This window comes from Grampus griseus (genome assembly GCF_964374135.1).
Source record: "Grampus griseus genome assembly, chromosome: 10".
Classification (NCBI taxonomy): Eukaryota; Metazoa; Chordata; class Mammalia; order Artiodactyla; family Delphinidae; genus Grampus; species Grampus griseus.
In genome coordinates, this window is record NC_139004.1 from 36,428,821 (window position 1) to 36,448,661 (window position 19,841).

Genomic DNA, 19,841 nt, shown 5'->3' on the forward strand with positions numbered 1-19,841 from the left:
GCCTCCTGTGGAGTCCCGGAGGACTCCTTTGAGCTGCTGCCTTTGGTTATACGGTCACCTATTAGCCCATCCAGAGGCTTAGGAGCGGCCATGTGTAGACAGCCTCTACCAGGAGCAGCACCCAGGTGACAAATGATGGGAATGTTCTTCCCGGTCAGCTCTGCCTAGCTCATCTTAGTCATGGCCCTCCTCTCACCATGTCTCATAGCCAGCCAAGGCCCTTTGAAGAAGTGAGCTGAGAAGGTCCACTTGCTCCAAGCAAAGATGCCCACAACATCACAGCCTTGACAAAGTTACCACTGAAAAGATGCACGAAAAGAATAAAAACATACATCACACATCCCTACTATCTGCCCTTCCAGGGCAGCTAAAGGACCAAACCAAAACAAACAAAACCAATTTTCAAGCCTCTAACATGATAAGTCCCTAAAGCATCACCCTATGAAGAGCAGGTCACCTACCCCATCAGCCATCAGAAAGTGGACACCCTTGCGATCTGTGTTATCCAGGACAAAATTCCGAAAAGCAGTGATGTTCTCTGGGCGGGTGATGTCTCCATCTCCATCGATCCCACCCTCACCTGACAAGACACAAGATTCACATTTAGCTCATATGCCCTGTGCATCCCTAGAGCTGGGACACAAGCTCTCTGAGGCTGTGAACACAGGTACCAGGTGTACCTCGAGGCCCAGGAGAAAAGCCCCTGTGAGGAGCAACTCACTGAAGGACCCATCATACAAGGCTGCCTTGCAGTGATGGACAGGAGGCAAAAACAGTGCCCTGCTATAATAAAGCAGAGTTCAGAAGGAGCTGACCAGCCAAGAGTCATCAACTGAAACAGAAGGTCTTCATACTCAAGATCAAAGTTGTGTTTAAAGCACCTACATTTAGGAACCAATATCAATTTCTTAATAAGAACTGTTAACAAAGGACTTAGGATTTGCTGCCAAATCACAAAAAGCGAGCCAGAGTGGAGGGAACTGCTGGAGGGCTGCTGAGCTGGCTGGAGATGGGTGTGGGTTTGTATGTGTTAATAACCCTGCCAGTTCTCAGCCGGAGATCAGGCAGTTTCATTATCTCCTGTCACCACAAGAGAAGAAAGGAGGAATTAATATGGCTCTGGTGAGAGTTTGCTTAGTGGAGTATTTAACCTGTACCCACAGGCCTGGGGTAAAAAGGGACAGTCTAGAGGGAACCGAGACCTTCATGACATTGGCTGGGAACCCCAGACTCAGAGACCTGGGAAAGAAAACATGGCAAGTGGATAATAACTACTTCTGACCTAAAGTCTCCAAAGAGAACTGCCTCTCATAGCCCCTGCTACCCTCCTCCACATCCCTACCGTAGTAGGGTTCGAAGAGCTCACTGGAGGCCGAGTAGAAGTCTTCCAGCTTAAAATCGTTAGGACCCTTCAGAGTCATTCCAAAGCCCTTTGCGTGCCACTTCTTCCTCCACAGCACATACTCCGAGAAGCCACCTGGGCCTGCACAGACGTCAGCAAAGTATAGAAGCTCAGCCTCCCGGTCCTTCACCAGTGGTTTCTGCAAAGGCAAGTGGAAGTCAGGGGAGGAAGGGAAAAAAGATGGCTAAATGGGGAGCAGGAAAGAGAAGGCAGGGGGAGTAAAATAAGCCTTTCAGCAAGCACAATGCAGAGTTCCTGTGGCCAGAGCCACAAGCGCCCAGAAATGTGTCCTCTGTGATCATTGCCCTCCAAAGTTTTTGCCCATCCCCACCTCAAACACCCCTGATGCCTTTCAACCCACCAGGCCTAGCTCAGACTCCTAATAAAAACATCTTAATGGGCATCTAAGTGTGCATTTTTTATTTCTCAGCATCTTTTCCTCAGCATTATTTCTCAGCATCATATCCTGCCTTACAAAAGTCCCACTGAGCAGAATATTCTAACCCCACATTACAGATAGGGAAAAAGAGACCCCAAGACACAAAGCGACTTGTTCACAGACAGTCCGCAGCAAAGCTAAATCAGAATCCCATCAGCCTGACCATTAGATGCAGGCCTTCCTGTCCAACCAAAGTCTGAGGGGCTCTCACATCACCCCCTCTCAGCCACAGGGCCTATCTTTCCAGATCATAGCCTCTGCTTCCCTTCTCCCCTACCTCTGAGGCTGTCCCTTTTTTTTCCAATTAACTTTTTATCATGGAATAATTTTAGATTTATAGATAAGGTGCAAGAATAAAGTTCGCATATACCCTTCACCCAGTTTTATTAACATCTTACATTGTCATTTGTCAAAATTAAGAAACTGACACAGGTACATTACTATTAACTAAAGTCCAGACTTGATTCCGATCTCACTAGAGCCCTTGTTCTGTTCCATGACCCCATCCAAGATACCACAGTGCATTGAGTCTCTTCCTTTTTAGCACCCCCCCCCCCCGCCTTTGCTCCTCTGCTAGCCACGGCCTGGGTGGTGCATAGCTGGGAGCTGACAAGGTAGAGAGAACAGGAGACAATGGTGTGCAGCTTCCGGGCAGCCATCAGAGCACCCACCCACCTAAGGAATAACTAAATTACAATAATCATTTGTATTTTTATTGGATTATAGTTTTGGCCACTTGAGTGGCTTTAACTCTTAATCTAAAATGTTGGGAGTTCCCTGGTGGCCTAGTGGTTAGGATTCCCGGTTTTCACTGCTGTGGCCCAGGTTCGATCCCTGGTCGGGGAACTTAATCCCGCAAGCCATGCAACACGGCCAAATAAATAAACAAAATAAAATGTATGCTGCGTGCAGACCTAGACTGTGTGTTTACACTTCTCTTCTACACACCTGGGCCCTAGATGATGAATTCTACTTGTCCCAACCCTCCACAGCAGAGAGGATAAACCATCTGCACTGGTGACAAGAGGTTGAGTTCTAGAGGGGGTGACTGCAGGGGACCCTCATGAACATCCAGCAGAAAGGGGCTAAGGCAGCTCAGCCTTCTCTCTCTACAGGTTTGGCATGGCTGGGTGCTTGTCCAGAGCTCTGTTAACTGCTAGATAAAGATCAGAAAGCTTCAGGGTAAACAGTTATAAGAAAGAAATGGAAATACTGATAATGGAAATACTGATGCTCACGATCCAGTCACTTTCTAGGTGACAAGGGCCTTGCCTCTGATGATGGTTATCTACCTTTATCAAAACGGTGGAAAAGTCTCAGGAGAAAGACTTTAGCTAAAAATAAACTTCATCATCCTGTGACAAGCCCATTCAGCATGCTGGGATATATCAGTTCTTTCTCCCCTACCCCTGCCACTCCACCCTAGCATACTTTTGTTCCTGAGCCATCAGTTTTCATATTTTTGGATTATATTCATTTGCACACACAAAGAAAGACCTAATGGCATTTGCCGAGAATATTACGCGGCACTTCCCAGGCTGCAACGTGGTAGTGAGGCAGGGGTCACAATTTTAAGGCTTGCACATGCTAGAAAGAGTGAAAACATTGTTCCTCACCACTGGCCATGTCCTAGCCCCAGGCTCCAGTCTCTCTGGGTAAGCAGATGGCCCAAAGGAAGACTGGGAGAAGGAAGGGGAATGAATCAATGAAAGCATCTCACCTTCAAGAAGAGGGCATAAATATGATCTGTTCTGTGATTTCAAGATGTGTCATACCCTCACAGGCCACAGCGAGAAGGTCCTTTCATAGAAAGGACATCTGGGATTCTCACCTCTGCCATTTACTGGCTGTGCAGTCAAAGGCAAGTCCGTAACTTATGTCTTTAAGCTCGAGCTTCCTCAACTGTAAACTGGGACTAATGCAGATTATTTTTTAAGGCTATTAGAGGGTTAAATGAAGTACCATATGTCAAAGACCTTTAGAAACTGTACAATACTAAACAAATGTAAGATAACATTATATTCAACTAGATCAACCTCCTTAGAGTCAAAACTCTGGTCCCTTCCATCCTTCGGTCTTTGCAATGCCTAGCACTGTGCTCCACATGCAGTGGGCACTTTGTAAGTGCTGTCTAATTTCTTCTAAGACAGCACTGAAACTTAAAGATCTACATTCAGTTTTTGTCTCCTGTTACGCTTCACAGCCAATGTTTTCTTACCTCAACAATAACCCCAAGCACACAAGTCCCTCACATAACGTTTTGGTTTATAATATGCTTCCATATACCCAAACAATCTAAATTCCCTTCTTTCCCTTGTCCCTTCCAATTCTTGTTTATGATTTCTTTATTTCCCTACCCTAGCCTCTTTTCTCCTTTTTCCACAACCTGCAGAAGCAGAAACACACTGAAAAACCTCAGAGACCCTCCCTCTGGCTTCCCACCTCCAACCTCCTCACACTTTCCCAAGCTTCAAGTTCTCCACACTCTTATTCTGTAATTTGCCTGATGCAAGAGCCACTGAGAACCTAGCCAACCTGGGCATGTGCCTGGGGCTTCCACCACTCCCAGCTCTGCTGGGAGTGCTCTAGAGTGTCTCGCCTGAAAAACACACCAAGCCTGCCGGGCTTGGCTGTCACTCTGGTCCTTGGGGGAAAACAGAGGTGAAAAGAGAGAAGAAAACACTAGGAGCTGAAGAGAAATCACTTTTTATAGTGTAGTGCAGAAGAACATCTCTGAAAGGGCAATTCTCCATGGCCACTATCAATCAATTCAAGTCAAGAAGCTGCCTGAAGCATCACAAACACGGCTGCCTTTTCCTATGTAACTAATATCTCCACCCTCGACCTCAATGGGACAACCCTGATGCCTACTTCATTTTCCTGACAGTGAAAGAAAATAACCAGATACCAGCTGCTGGAGGCGTTTAACATTCAAAAGCCCAAAGTGATGCTGTGACTTCCCAGCGGCTTGACAGAGTTCCTTTGCCAGGCAGGGGTTTAAAAGAAATCATTTGGAGCTCAAAAAATTAAATCAACATTATATCAACCGAATTTTCTCAAGATGCTAATTCCAAGAGCCCTTTTGTGCAGCTTGCTGGTACTGTAAAATGGGGAGGGAGACCTGGGAGAGAAAAATAACTAAAGACTAGAGGGGTCCACCTACCAGTTTCGCCAGCACTGAAGAAGTAGTCAGGGTGAAGCCGAAACATTAAAGAACTTGGAAAACAAGTTTCTTTAAGCAGTGGATAATCGGGGCCTAGTAGAAGGAGGGTGAGTGAAGCAGAAACAGGTTTGGGAACAGCTGGCTCCTGGCCCCTTCACTGTCAGAGAGAACTAACTTTCTAGGACTGGGTAAAAATGCTTTGAAACCCTGAAGGGAATGTTAGAATGAAATTTCCTTTTTTCTTTCTCTATCATTATGGAGGGTCTGTGTTCAGAAAAATGACATGTAGCAAAGTAGAAAATCATTTTGCTCTACCACTTCTTGAGAAGGGCCAAAGACTGGTAATTATGATCCCACATAAAGCTTGTTCAGAGAGGCAGAAAGGGAAAGGGGCCATGTTTGAAATCACAGATTTTAGAGCTGGAACAAATCTTAAGAGTCTTTTGGTCCTACCCCAGCCCTCTGGCAGGTTAGTAGGGCTAATTTCAGAGATGAGGCAGCTGAGACACAAAGAAGGTATGAACCTAAGTGACACCACCTGCGACTAAGTGCTGCACTCCATGCCCGCCCTCAACCCTCACTGAACACAGTCTAGGTCTTCAGACACAATATTGATTTTAAATAGACCAGTGAAAGAACCCAGATACCCACATTTCATTCAACACTCAAACGTTTCCCAGAGTACTGCCCTCTCATATCAGAAACAGCAACCAAATCAGATGATGTCACAAGTTTCAATTTGGAACACTCACTGTAAGGACTGTATACAGTCATCCCGCAGTGTCTGCAGGGGATTGGTTTCAGGACCCCTGCAGCCACCAAAATCTGCAGATGCTCAAGTCCTTTATATAAAATGGCAGTGTACAGTCGGCCCTCTGTATTGGTGGATGCAGAACCTACAGACACGGAGGGCTGACTGTACTCAGACTCTACCTCATCCATGGTAGGAAGAAAGCAGGGGAAAGCTCCTTGGTGGCAACTGGCCTCCACACATCAATGAGCACAGAAAGGCTTTACAAATCCCCAACGCTGTACCCTTATCAGCTCTCAAGTCCACCAGAATTTCCAGAACACAAGCACCACAGGGAAAGGGGTCACATCTATCTCCTTCAAAATTATATTCCTGGTACTGTGCCTGGCACAATGTAGGGGTTTTGATAAATACACGTTTAATGAATGCAGGAGGGAGGCCTGTGTTCTAGCTCATGGCCTCATCTCCCTGCTCCCTAGGCCTATAGATGCACAGCTGCTGATTTTGTCAGGAATGCCCCTTCTCCACCCCTGCAAGCCCTGCTGCCTCCACTCAGAGTGAGCAGCAGGGTCTGCAGAGTTGTGGGGTGGGACTCAGGGCCTGAAGCCCTAGAGACAACTGCTTACTGGGGCACTCCTGGGACCACAGGGAAGCACTGTGGAACCCTACCTGAAGAGCTCAAAGCAAAATATATCTCTTTCACAAAATACATCTCTATCACCTAGCAGGAATACTCTCCTAGCACTGCACAAATGGCAATTTCTGAAGCTCAAGCTCATTTGGCACTATGAATTCAGAAGCAAAATCTTGTTCTCACCCCATAAGAGTCCCTCGGATTTGTAAACATGCGATCAAACACAAAATCCATGTTAGCCATCTTCATTGCCGCCCTGCAACAAAGCAAGACAGAAAAGTGTGCCTCAGTACCAGACATATGGAGAGCTAAGGCTCAAATGAAAAGGTAGAGCAGTGTACATCGGGGTGGGGGGGAAGGAAATGTCAGCAAACCTGTTTAGGAAGAAGACTCCTCGGATCATCTCGTAGGGGTTGGCCCGGGTCCGAGCTCGCCGCATCTCCTCCCCATCCAGGACATCAAACACGTTCTGCCCAGAGAGAATCAGAACCTGAAGGTGAGCATCACCCTTTGGGATGAAACAGGTGTCTTAATGAGCTTGAGGGGCCTGATTCACAGCTCTCTGAAGAGCTAGGCTCCTGCCGTATCCCAGTTCTGAAATGACCAGATGTGTGACCCTAGACAAGTCACTCAATCACTGACCCTCAACTACCTCACCTGTAAAATGGTACAAAATAAAAGGGAAGTAAGCATGTGCCTGGCACATGGTTAAGTGGTTAATAAATGGCACGGAGTCACCTCCTGGCACTGGTAATCCTCATAACAAATCTGCTTCTCCACCCCAGCAGCAACTTCCCAAGGGACCAGAGTTCTGATATGAAGGGTACCCAGAGACAGGGTAGACAAACCAAGACCAGAGTTTTCTGAGGGCACCTACCACACAGGAGGGAACCCTTCTCTGTTCTCTAATATTCTCTCTGAAAAAAGAAAGCCTCACCTTACCTGAGTTCCAGTCACCTTAAGGATATTCCCAACACTCTGCCTTCCAGAAAAATAAGCTCTGTGAAGCTAGTCTGAGGCCTTGCTTCTTCTCCAACCCATTTCTTCCTCAGAGTTTCCTTGGCCCATTCTGCCCCAGGCAATGCACTTCCTGACCCAAAGACAGGCCAAAAGACATCAAGGGGAGGGTAACACCAGCTACTTCTTTTAATTTTTACAACAACACTGGGAAGTGAGTATTTTCTCCCCAATTTATAGGTGAGGAAACTCAAACTCAGAGAAGCTAAAGCAAGTGGCCCAAGGTCACACAGGAAAAAAAAAAAAAGCTGCTAAACTAGGATTTGAATTCAGCTCTATCTGATGCTACACAATGATTCTGAACCTTTCACTATGTCAGGCCCCCTTCAGGATTACAATGAACCGACCCACTGAAATTAAGTGGTTCCTTTCCTGGCTACTGATCACAGGGATAGCACAACACTACAGGGCAGGAGAGCCACCAGGAAAAAGGACACCTCACAGAAATGTACCAAGCTACCTATCTGATCTCAAGGAAAAATCTTAGCTAAACTTCAGCCTCCCCACAACTGACTCAAAAGAACAAGAAAAGCCCAGCACAACCCCTCACACAAAATCTTCAACTCCAGCTCTAGCCACGAGTCCTTACCTTACATTGCAACACACTGTGAAGCAGCTCTTCCCCACAAAACTCTGTTTCATCTTCAATAATCATCTTTCTCTACAGGGAGAAGAAAACAATCAATAATGACCACAAGCAACTGTATTTGGGGGGATGGATGGAGAAACTAGGGTTCTGAGTGAGTAGAGCAAAAGGGGCCAAAGAACATCAATCCCTGAGGGGCGGGAAAAAGAAAATCCTAAATCCCTCTGGCTCTAATCCAGATGGCTGTGAGATGAAGCAGCCCCGTGGGTACTCTGACTAGAGCACCATATGCATACAAGACTCATGAATGCTGAGGCTGAGAAAAGCAAACAGGAAGGAGACATCCAAGCTGTCTGTCCCTAGAGTGTGGAGGCAGAAGGATGGGGAATGCCCCAAATGACAGAAGCCTTTCCCTCAACCAGGAAGCCTCCTGCTCTGTGATGAGTACGAAGGCAGGATACCAGGCACTGACCCGGTAGTGTCACAGAAAACAAGGGTGAGGGAGCCTCATGGGGATGTCAAGTCCAACTTCATGTCTGAGTGAGGCTACCTCTAAATCAGTGATGCTCAAACTTAGCGTTCTCAGGTTTACACTCTTCAAGATCACTGAGGACCCCCCAAAGAGCTTTTGTTTATATAAGAGATATGTGTATATATATTAGAAGTTAAAACTGAGAAAACATTTAAATATTTACTAATTTAGTTTAAAAGAAGATGGTATATTAAGATAAATAACATTTTTATGAGAAAAAACTACATTTCCAAAAAAAAATTTTATTGAGAAGAGTGGCCCTGTTTTCCATTTTGCAAATCTCTCAATATCTGGCTTAATACACAACAGCTAGATTCTCCTGTCCACATTTGCATTCAATTGGTCGTGATATCACATGTCATGGTCACTGGAAAACTCCACTGGACACTTGTGAGAGAATGAGAATGAAAAAGGCAAATAACTTTTCAGTATCATTATTAAAATGACTTTGACCTGGTAGACCCCGTGAAAGGGTCAGGGAGATCCCTGGAGGTCCCTACACTTTGAGAACTGCTCTCCAGACCATGCTGACTTGGTATAGCTATCTACTTTATTCTTATAATTTTCCAGAAGGAAATTAAATTTCCTCCGTAACAACTCCCTCAATACTTTCTGAGGACAGGGATAGTGCCTTTTCATCTACCTGAAACAGTGCCCAGCAGTGACCAGAATATACAGATGTATAATAAGCTACTCTAAAAAGCAACCAAGAGGAAGACAGAAGTTATACATTTCGTGCTGCCTTGCAAGTTAAAGGAGGAAAAACCCTGTCTGCCTCATCTGACAGGGGCATATCCGTAAAGCCCCTGACACACCCTCTTGATGCAGAATGCTCAGATTCACATTTTTCTTAAACTGTGAGTACACAGATGTACACAACTGACTTGAGGAGGAGAAAAGTCAGGAGATAAGTGCCAAGAATTCAGGGTACATTTTCCTGAAATCCTACCTTTCCCACAACCATCCAATCGCTCATTTCCTGAGTGTCAGGAATTTCAGTGGTACATTCTGGGAACCATGACACCTGCTCACAGGCACTGGGCTACAAACAAAAGAGAGGGAAGTAAGTCAGGTAAGATAGACCCTCAGGGCTATGCCCCAACTCACCAGGGCTTCCCCAAAACAATCAAGAGGGACTCAGAGTGAAAAGGGTCCAGGAAGCTGAGGCCACTAGCAGTGTCAGACATTAGAACTAAGAGCCAGAATTCTAAAGTTTAACTTCTGAAGGCCAGGTCCAATTCTGGATTGAATCCTAAGAAACTTCCCCAACTTACAAAGTTTCTTTCATTTGTTCCAATATTATTTGATGAATACCTACTGTGGGCTAAGAGCTCAGAATGCAGAGTTTAAAAGATATGGTCCTAAAAACAGAAATATAGATCAATGGAACAGGATAGAAAGCCCAGAGATAAACCCACACACATATGGTCACCTTATCTTTGATAAAGGAGGCAAGAATATACAGTGGAGAAAAGACAGCCTCTTCAATAAGTGGTGCTGGAAAACTGGACAGCTACATGTAAAAGTATGAAATTAGAACACTCCCTAACACCACACACAAAAATAAACTCAAAATGGATTAAAGACCTAAATGTAAGGCCAGACACTATAAAACTCTTAGAGGAAAACATAGGCAGAACACTCTATGACATAAATCACAGCAAGATCCTTTTTGACCCACCTCCTAGAGAAATGGAAATAAAAACAAAAATAAACAAATGGGACCTAATGAAACTTAAAAGCTTTTGCACAGCGAAGGAAACCATAAACAAGACCAAAAGATAACCCTCAGAATGGGAGAAAATATTTGCACATGAAGCAACTGACAAAGGATTAATCTCCAAAATTTACAAGCAGCTCAATAACAAAAAAACAAAGAACCCAATCCAAAAGTGGGCAGAAGACCTAAATAGACATTTCTCCAAAGAAGATATACAGATTGCCAACCAACACATGAAAGAATACTCAACATCACTAATCATTAGAGAAATGCAAATCAAAACTACAATGAGATATCATCTCATACCGGACAGAATGGCCATCATCAAAAAAATCTACAAACAATAAATGCTGGAGAGGGTGTGGAGAAAAGGGAACACTCTCGCACTGTTGGTGGGAATGCAAATTGATACAGCCACTATGGAGAACAGTATGGAGGTTTCTTAAAACACTACAAATAGGGCTTCCCTGGTGGCTCAGCGGTTGAGAATCTGCCTGCCAATGCAGGGGACATGGGCTCGAGCCCTGATCTGGGAAGATCCCACATGCCATGGAGCAACTGGGCCCGTGAGCCACAACTACTGAGCCTGCACATCTGGAGCCTGTGCTCCGCAAAAAGAGAGGCCGCGATAGTGAGAGGCCCGTGCACCACGATGAAGAGTGGCTCCCGCTTGCCGCAACTAGAGAAAGCCCTCGCATAGAAACGACGACCCAACACAGTCAAAAATAAATTAATTAATTAAAAAACAAAAAACACTACAAATAAAACTACCATACGACCCAGCAATCCCACTACTGGCATATACCCTGAGAAAAGCGTAATTCAAAAAGAGTCATGTACCAAAATGTTCATTGCAGCTCTATTTACAATAACCAGGACATGGAAGCAACCTAAGTGTCCATCAACAGATGAATGGATAAAGAAGATGTGGCACATATATACAATGGAATATTACTCAGCCATAAAAAGAAACGAAATTGAGTTATTTGGGGTGAGGTGGTTGGACCTAGAGTCTGTCATACAGAGCGAAGTAAGTCAGAAAGAGAAAAACAAATACCGTATGCTAACACATATATATGGAATCTAAGGGAAAAAAAAAAAGGTCATGAAGAACCTAGGGGTAAGATGGGAATAAAGACACAGACCTACTAGAGCATGGACTTGAGGATATGGGGAGGAGGAGGGGCAGGCTGTGACGAGGTGAGAGAGTGGCATGGACATATATACACTACCAAGTGTAAAGTGGATAGCTAGTGGGAAGCAGCCGCATAGCACAGGGAGATCAGCTAGGTGGTCTGTGACCACCTAGAGGGGTGGGATAGCGAGGGTGGGAGGGAGGGAGATGCAGGAGGGAAGAGATATGGGAACATGTGTATATGTATAACTGATTCACTTTGTTATAAAGCAGAAACTAACACACCATTGTAAAGCAATTATACTCCAATAAAGATGTTAAAAAAAAAAAAAGATATGGTCCTTGGGACTTCCCTGGCAGTCCAGTGGTTAGTATTGTGCGTTTCCACTGGAGGGGGTATACAGGTTTGATCCCTGGTTGGGAAACTAAGATCCCGCATGCCCTGCAACGTGGCCAAAAAAAAAAAAAAAAAACACATGGTCCTTAACTCAAGAGGCCTATAATCAGAGCAGTGGGGACACAGAGAAGTAAACATAGGATTTAAGTCCATGATAAGGTAATTACATCAGGAAGACTCAGTGCAATGAGTCTCACCTCCTGATACCTTTCATTCCAAGACAGAGCAGAAACTGGCATCTCTAATGTTGCTTCCTCTTAATTTTTCAATTACTTTCCTTATCAAGCTAAAACAGTGGTTTTCATCCTGGCTATACATTAGGATCATCTGCAGACCTTTTAAAAAGTACTGATGCCTGGGCCTCACCCTCAGAGTATATGATTCTATTGGTCTGAGGTGGGGACTGGGTATAAGTATGTTTTTAGAAGTCTCCAGGTGATTCTAACATGCAGCCAGAACTAAGTTCACTGGGCTAGAAAGACATGGATTATAAAACCTAAACAGGTGGCTAACCTGCATTGGCAGCTCCACACATTCCCTCCAAGCAAGTGTGGAGAAGAGATTCACCACTGTGAATTGAAGCGATGAGATTAAAGGCAATATTACATGCTCTGAAAGGCATAAAATGGTATCACAATGCAAGGTCTTGAGGGCAAGCCAACCACACTTAACAGAGAAAAAGTTTAAAAGAAAAATTACTGAAAATTTTGTCGATGAATCTAGCAGTGAATCATGGTTTCTCCCCCTGGTCAAATCCACCCCCGTTAAGCATAAATAGCTGTGAATTATAACCTCTAAAAAGAAGCTCATATACACTTTGGATGCCCCTTTGGAGAGGAAAAGCAGACTCAATCTCCCCATGGAAGTCTGAACATTAAGGCTACCCACAAAGTGGACTTTGAAGCTTCACACCTTGCACTCCATATTCCTGGGCTGCAGTGGCCACTGAGCACTCTCCGTGTGGTGACTCCAGGAACTGGATGTTCACCTCAGGCTGCCCAGACTCATCTACCTTAAAGAAGTGGCCACCAACTAACAGTTGAGCCAAATTCTTATCCAAAAGACAGGACATCTTTTTTAAGAGCAAAAGTAAATTATGGTAAATGATAATTAGGACAGCTTTGCCTCGAAGAAATTTTTCATGGAATTCCCTGGTGGTCCAGTGGTTAGTACTCAGTACTTTCACTGCCACGGCCCAGGTTCAATCTCTGGTCAGGGGAACTAAGATCCTGCAAGCCGTGCGACATGGCCACAAAAAAAAAAATTCTTTTTTCCCAATAGTCTGTCTACATTAAAAACAGATTTTATGAGCAAATTTCAGATTCTAAGTTTGCAAAGTTAGTTCTAATTCTGCCCCATTGAGAGGATAGGGACTCTTCACTTGTTTTCACACAAATGAGGACATGGAAAGCACCAAGTATGTCTGAAGTAAAAACCTACATCTAGCCCCAGTTACAAATATTTGCCCTATTCTGCCTGTCTCGTCTCCTCATAACTACAAGGCAGCACAGCAGGACCAGCCCCAGAACCCATTAGCTCCTGGCTTATCAGCATCTTACTCTGACACCTTACTAGGCTTTTATCATGCACAGGTTCCCAGGACTTCTTTCCTGAACTGAAACATCAGTTCAGGAGACAAATAAAATATCAATTTTCCAGAGTTCAGACCCACATCTGAAGCTCAACTACAGCAACTATGTGGAAGGCTAGATATCTGTGCTCTATTTTCTCTAGTTTCAACTCTATAATGGTAATATTTTACCATTATTTTTAGGTGCTTTTATTATACCTACTTCAAATCCTCTGTGGAATAAGGTAGGGCATAAATAAATAAATAAAAATAAAATCTCAACATTACCTGTGTCATGAAAAGGGATAGAGCCTCCTTTGGTATTCAGCAAACTCGTGCCCAAGGAGATAAGCAGACTAAACCCACAACAGAAAAGCTATATGGCATAAACAAACACCTATTTAATACCGAGATGTCATAAACCTGTGGAGGTGCAAGGACCTTGGAGGGCACCTAATCCAGTCATTCACACAATGGGAGAGTAGGTCCTCATTTGGCCCCATTTGAATCCTTTCAGCAAAGGGAGCTCACTACCTCATTAGGCACCTCCGTCACTGGTGGAAAGCTGTATATATTTATTAAAGTTCTATGTGGAGACACACTCTGCCTTCTTGCATCTTTTTTTTTTTTTTTTTGCGGTACGCAGGCCTCTCACTGTGTGGCCTCTCCCGCTGTGGAGCACAGGCTCCGGACGCGCAGGCTCAGCGGCCATGGCTCACGGGCCCAGCCGCTCCACGGCACGTGGGATCTTCCCAGACCAGGGCACGAACCCATGTCCCCTGCATCGGCAGGCGGACTCTCAACCACTGCGCCACCAGGGAAGCCCTGCCTTCTTGCATCTTATACCCACTGGTCTTAGACAGTCCTATATGAAGCAACAGGAAACAAATCCACATCCCACCGTATCTCCCCCAGACTCCTGTTTTCCATTTTGGACACCCCCAGTATCTTCCACATAAGACACTAGTTCCAATCTCCACTAACCACCCTGATCATACTGTCTCTAGAGACTTCTAGTTTGTTAATGTTAATATGGCTTCATAGAGCCATAAATGGCTTTCCTGTCTCCTCCTCTCCATATCAGTTACCTCTGGCTCAGCTCGCCAGTCCACATTCAGCTCTTGGTCAAAGCCCTGCAGCGTCAGACCCAAGCCTCGTCGACCTTTCTGATTAGAGGCCTCAACGATGTCTTTCCGACCCTGGCTGTATTTACCCAATCCTTCACCTTCCTTGAAGCCCATCTTGGCCTGAAAAAGAGAAGTAATGGTGCATTTATATAAATAAACAGACTTTTATTTAGCCCTTATCATGTGTCAGACGTGTTAAACCCTGAGAAATATAAACAAGTAAGGCCTAAGGTTTTCCTTCTAGCCTAATGAAAAGAAGCATAAATAAATAACTGCAGTTTAACTGTGGGCCCAGTGGCTGTCTATTCTGGAGGTGAAACTCTAGGGCAACTATAAGTTGGATAAAAGAGAAGGGACCTCATAGCTGTAATTAAAGGCACCAAGAGTATATAATGAATCTCACTGGACATTTGCACAACTACCCTTCCAGCTAATTTGTCTGATTAGGTGAGAAGTAGATCCAGAGTAAAGTTGATAAAGAGAACATAATTTAAAATGGAACCGCTTCAAGCGGCAACTTCTAAACCTTACCCTTTAACCAGTCAAACGGCCTTACTAGGCAAGGACAATGAGGGCTTGTAGGAGCCCACTTAATCAAGAGATTAACTGAAAAAATCACTTCATGTAAAACTGAGGTATGGGAGATACTATAAGACTCTGGACAGAAACATTTTTTTAAATGTCACACCTAACTAAAAAGCTTACATTAAACTCTAGAGTTACTGAGCCCAGTTACATACCCCCCAAACCAGAGACCCGAATCCCAAAACCCACACACCCTTGTCTAATAAAAGAACTCCAATCCTAAGAAGATCTGATTTACCCTAGAAGGTCTATATTCCATATGGAAGGGGCATTGCCAGCTCAGGAGCTGGATGAAATTCCTACAGTAGCCACAAATCTTTCCCCAGGTCAAAGAGTCTGACTCAGTCACAAACTTCCCCATCTTCCACTTCCCCAAAGTTTTTGGCCCCAACCCAGAATCCTGACTATGACTTCAGAAGTGGCAGTTCTCATTCTTAAATGAATCCAACAGAAAATGGAGAGGTCAACTATAATATTCTTGAAGCTAGACAGAAGACAAACTTGGATTTCCCTAACCTTTGCACATACACTGAAGTCTCATAAGGAAAGTAGCAGATCTTCCTTTTCACCTTCCTTCTTGTGGTATACCAATGCGGGTGCTGAAGTTATTAAGGAAAACTAGGCCCTCTTTTGGAAGTAATACAGAAGACTACTACTCCCATTTATTTTAGGTACCTAGGAGTGAGCAGGATTTTAGTCATTTCTATTGAGCTCACTCACTAGGGAAAAAAATCTCAGCATGAAGCCTCTTTATCCACAGACACACATTCATGTGTTCACATATGCTCACAAGAACTCAGCTCTGGACAGGACAAGAGAAGCAGGCGTCAGCAGCCACTTCCCATGGATGATTCAAATGTGATACTTCTATCAAGAAGGGGTCACACTCTCTCTACTAAACTATAGCAGCTCTCTACTAAACTAAAGCAGAGGAAAAACTCATGCCCTCACTTTGCTTCTTCTCATACCAACACAATTTCCCTTCTCTCACTCTGCTAGTAGAGCTTCAGAAACCCAACACAACCCAACCCAACCCCTGACATACCATAAGCTTCTGGGACACGCTGTTATACATGGAATAGCGAGAAGAAGTTCCCTCCACAAGAGAGTCTGCTTTGAATGCATCATCAAAAGAGTCTGAGCTGCGTTGCTTCCCCTCAGTCTCACTGTCAGACCCACTTAGGCTTGTAGCAGATGCTGGAAAAGAAAAAAGGAAGATGTTTTGGTGCGTTTATGGCACAATATAGCCTCTAGAAGTCCAAGTTTCATTTATTCAACTAGTGTTCAGTATATGCACTGCACACATAAAGTTCATTAAATGACCCAGGTCAAATGTATTCTCTACCTCTTACAAACTGTGTAATCCTGGGCAAGTCACTGTGGTTCCTAATGGTACTTGACATACAAGAGTTCAAAATATCAGTTTTCCTTTCCCATCCCTTACAAAACTGGGATGGTAATATCTTCCTCATAGGGTTGTTTGAAGATTAAGTGAAAAAATGTATTTGAAAGTACACTGTCAGATATAACATGTATTTATTGATGATATGATTGTTATTTCTGCTATTTATTATTTGAAAATCAATTTCCAAACACTGATACCTGGTTTCATTTTCAACAATTCTATCACAGGACTAACAGTTTCTGATTGTTTAACCTCCTAGTTTCCTGTTTTCATAGTCCTTCAAACTTGTAGGTGAGATGGTGGATCTACATACAGCACAGCCCCAGAGAAGAGCCGGCTCACAGGTGGAAAGTGGGAAAGAGAAAGGGAGAAGCGAAGGGGGAGGGGAAGACAGGAAAGGAAGGAAAAAGAGAAGAAAAAGAGAGGACAGTGAAGACGGGGTGCTCAAGCAGCAACACCAACAGAGGCAGAGAGTAGAGGAGCTGCACTTAAAGGCTCCAGGAGGGAGCTGCCGGCCTGAGTGAGCCAAGCCACTATCTTCATTGTCAGCAACCTTGTTGCCAAAGGATTCCAAATAAGACCCACCTTAGCAGCTGCCGGAAGTGGTGGGTTACCTGTCTCCTGGTCAAAAGTGGGATAATCCACAGTCTAGATAGTCACTGTAACTGGGTCTTTCCCCATCTTTTATAGATACGTGAATCTCTTAACTTAAAAGATATTTCAGGACTTGCCTGCTGGCGCAGTGGTTAAGAATCCGCCTGCCAATGCAGGGGACATGGGTTCTAGCCGTAGTCCAGGAAGATCCCACATGCCACGGAGCAACTAAGCCTGTGTGTCACAACTACTGAGCCTGTGCTCTAGAGCCCACGAGCCACAACTACTGAGCCCACATACCACAGCTACTGAAGCCCACACTCCTAGAGCCTGTGCTCCACAACAAGAGAAGCCACCGCAATGAGAAGCCCGCGCACTGCAACTAAGAGTAGCCCCTGCTCGCCACAACTAGAGAAAGCCCATGCACAGCAATGAAGACCCAATGCAGCCAAAAATTAATTAATTATTATTTTCTTTTTAAAGATATTTCAGGGAATTCTCTGGCAGCCCAGTGGTTAGGAGTCGGTGCTTCCACCGCTGGAGCCCAGGTTAGATCCCTGGTTGGGGAACTAAGATCCAGCAAGCCACACGGCATGGCCAAAAAAAATGGTATTTCAGGCTTCCCTGGTGGCGCAGTGGTTGAGAGTCTGCCTGCCGATGCAGGGGACACAGGTTCGTGCCCCGGTCCGGGAAGATCCCACATGCCGCGGAGCGGCTAGGCCCGTGAGCCATGGCCGCTGAGCCTGCACGTCTGGAGCCTGTGCTCCGCAACAGGAGAGGCCACAACAGTGAGAGGCCCGCGTACCGCAAAAAAAAAAAAAGATATTTCAACCCAATATAATTTTATTCAGGTAGTTTCTTAAGGAAAACTCTCCCAAATTTGGAAATAGATTGTATCTCAAAAATCTGGTAAACAGTGGACTTCCCTGGCTGTTCAATGATTAAGATTCCACACTTCCACTGCAGGGGGCGAGGGTTCGATCCCTAGTCGGGGAACTAAGATCCTGCATGCCACTCTGCGTGGCAAAAAAAAAATCTGGTAAACAATTTCTGCATATTCCCATTGAAAATGGTATTAAACTGCAAGCCAGGAGGAATGCAGAACAGGAAATAAGTGTGGTAGTATCCAATCTGATCCCAAGGTTTGAGAAGTTGTATAGTGCTCAACAGTATACAAATCTCATTAATAAGTAATTGTGCTTATTTAAGAATAAATTTTTTTTAATTCTTTAATTTATGAATATTATTCTTACAAACATCTATCAGTTGTTAGGATATAAATGCTTGTTATTTAGACCTAACTACTTAATAAACTAAACTGTTAGGTATTTCTTTTGGTATTTTTAGGGCATGGTGAAAAAAGTTAAGGCAGCACTAAGAATGCCAAAAACCAAGAAAACTTGGGAACCTCCCTCTGTATTGAAATCGTGAGATCACCGAGACACATTGTCAACTGAATGATAGAAGACCTAGACCATATTCATGAACATGGCATCCTAACTCTTGTGTACTAAAGAGGGACAATAAAAATATAAATTTTTATTTCTGGTAACTGCAAAAAGAGCTTTTGGAAGGAAAGATATACAAGACCAATAAAAGTGATTATCCACACATGTGGGGTTGAGGCATGGAAAAAGAATACCAAAATGATTACCTGGAACGAGTGAAAGTGGAAGAAGTGAAACTTGATTTACATTTTTATATCACTAGAGTTTATATTGGCTATCATTTTATATTTTTGATTTATGAACCATGTGAATATATTATCTTAATTAAAAGATATTAATTATCTTAATTAAAATTTTAAATAAATGTGAAAAAAAAAAACTAACTTAGCAATGTAGCACAATTCCTTTAAGGAAGAAAGGAAGTCCCTGAGAAGAGATGTTGACTCAAAGTTTGGCTGCTTGTGGGAGGTATTTGCGGAAAGGCACAAAGGGCAGCCATGTAAAAAAATTATTTATATATACCCAAAAGGGGCATTATACAGGTATTCATAACTTGAGGATTACATCCTAATTCTAAAGACTGTCTGCACTGATCCACCCATTTCCCAGTGAGAACACAAACTAAGGGTTGACATTCAGAGAAGAGCGAAGTCTTCCCCAGCACCCCAGGCCTGACTCTCCCTTCCACGGTACTCCAGTAGCACCAGTATTCATACCATCAGCACAGCACTCATCACACTTCCTGCGAGCTAGTTGTCACATGCCACCCCACTGGACAGGGTCACTCCTAGAGAGCAAGGACTCTGCCACAACCAACATTCTATCTCCAACACTTGGACTAAGGCTTTGCATTTAACAGAAATTAACTGCTCACTGTAGTGAATTTAAAGAACTGTCACCCAGTTGTCATCTTTGCTAAGCACCTACTAAGTGTACCTCAGGATATTTCCTCTTACAACACCTCATACATGCAGTGGAAGACATTCAGCCCTCAAAAATATAAGGAAGGGGGGCTTCCCTGGTGGCGCAGTGGTTGAGAATCCGCCTGCCGATGCAGGGGACATGGGTTCGTGCCCCGGTCTGGAAGATCCCACATGCTGCGGAGCGGCTAGGCCCATGAGCCATGGCCACTGAGCCTGCGCATCCAGAGCCTGTGCTCCGCAACGGGAGAGGCCACAACAGTGAGAGGCCCGCATACCGCAAAAAAATAAATAAATAAATAAGGAAGGGTACATGTCATTATATATTTGCCCAAACCCATGGAGTGTACAACATCAAGAGTGAACCATCATATAAACTATGAACTCTGGTTGATAATGTTGTGTCAGCACAGGTT

General features: G+C 44.3%; 1 protein-coding gene across 3 annotated transcripts in view; it reads right to left on the reverse strand.

The window, feature by feature from the left end:
• CMTR1 (cap methyltransferase 1) overlaps positions 1-19,841 on the reverse strand; it is a 58,856-nt gene that overhangs the window by 31,184 nt on the left and 7,831 nt on the right. For 2 of the 3 annotated variants that reach the window (XM_082663102.1, XM_082663103.1), the window contains exons 3-11: positions 16,104-16,255; positions 14,435-14,593; positions 9,474-9,566; positions 7,996-8,067; positions 6,764-6,858; positions 6,573-6,645; positions 3,458-3,520; positions 1,343-1,541; positions 462-580 (exon numbers count right to left, since the gene is read on the reverse strand). In XM_082663102.1, the coding sequence (XP_082519228.1) occupies positions 462-580; positions 1,343-1,541; positions 3,458-3,520; positions 6,573-6,645; positions 6,764-6,858; positions 7,996-8,067; positions 9,474-9,566; positions 14,435-14,593; positions 16,104-16,255 (1,025 nt within the window). The remainder of the gene's footprint in view (positions 1-461; positions 581-1,342; positions 1,542-3,457; positions 3,521-6,572; positions 6,646-6,763; positions 6,859-7,995; positions 8,068-9,473; positions 9,567-14,434; positions 14,594-16,103; positions 16,256-19,841) is intronic. The other variant, XM_082663101.1, reaches the window with a different exon arrangement.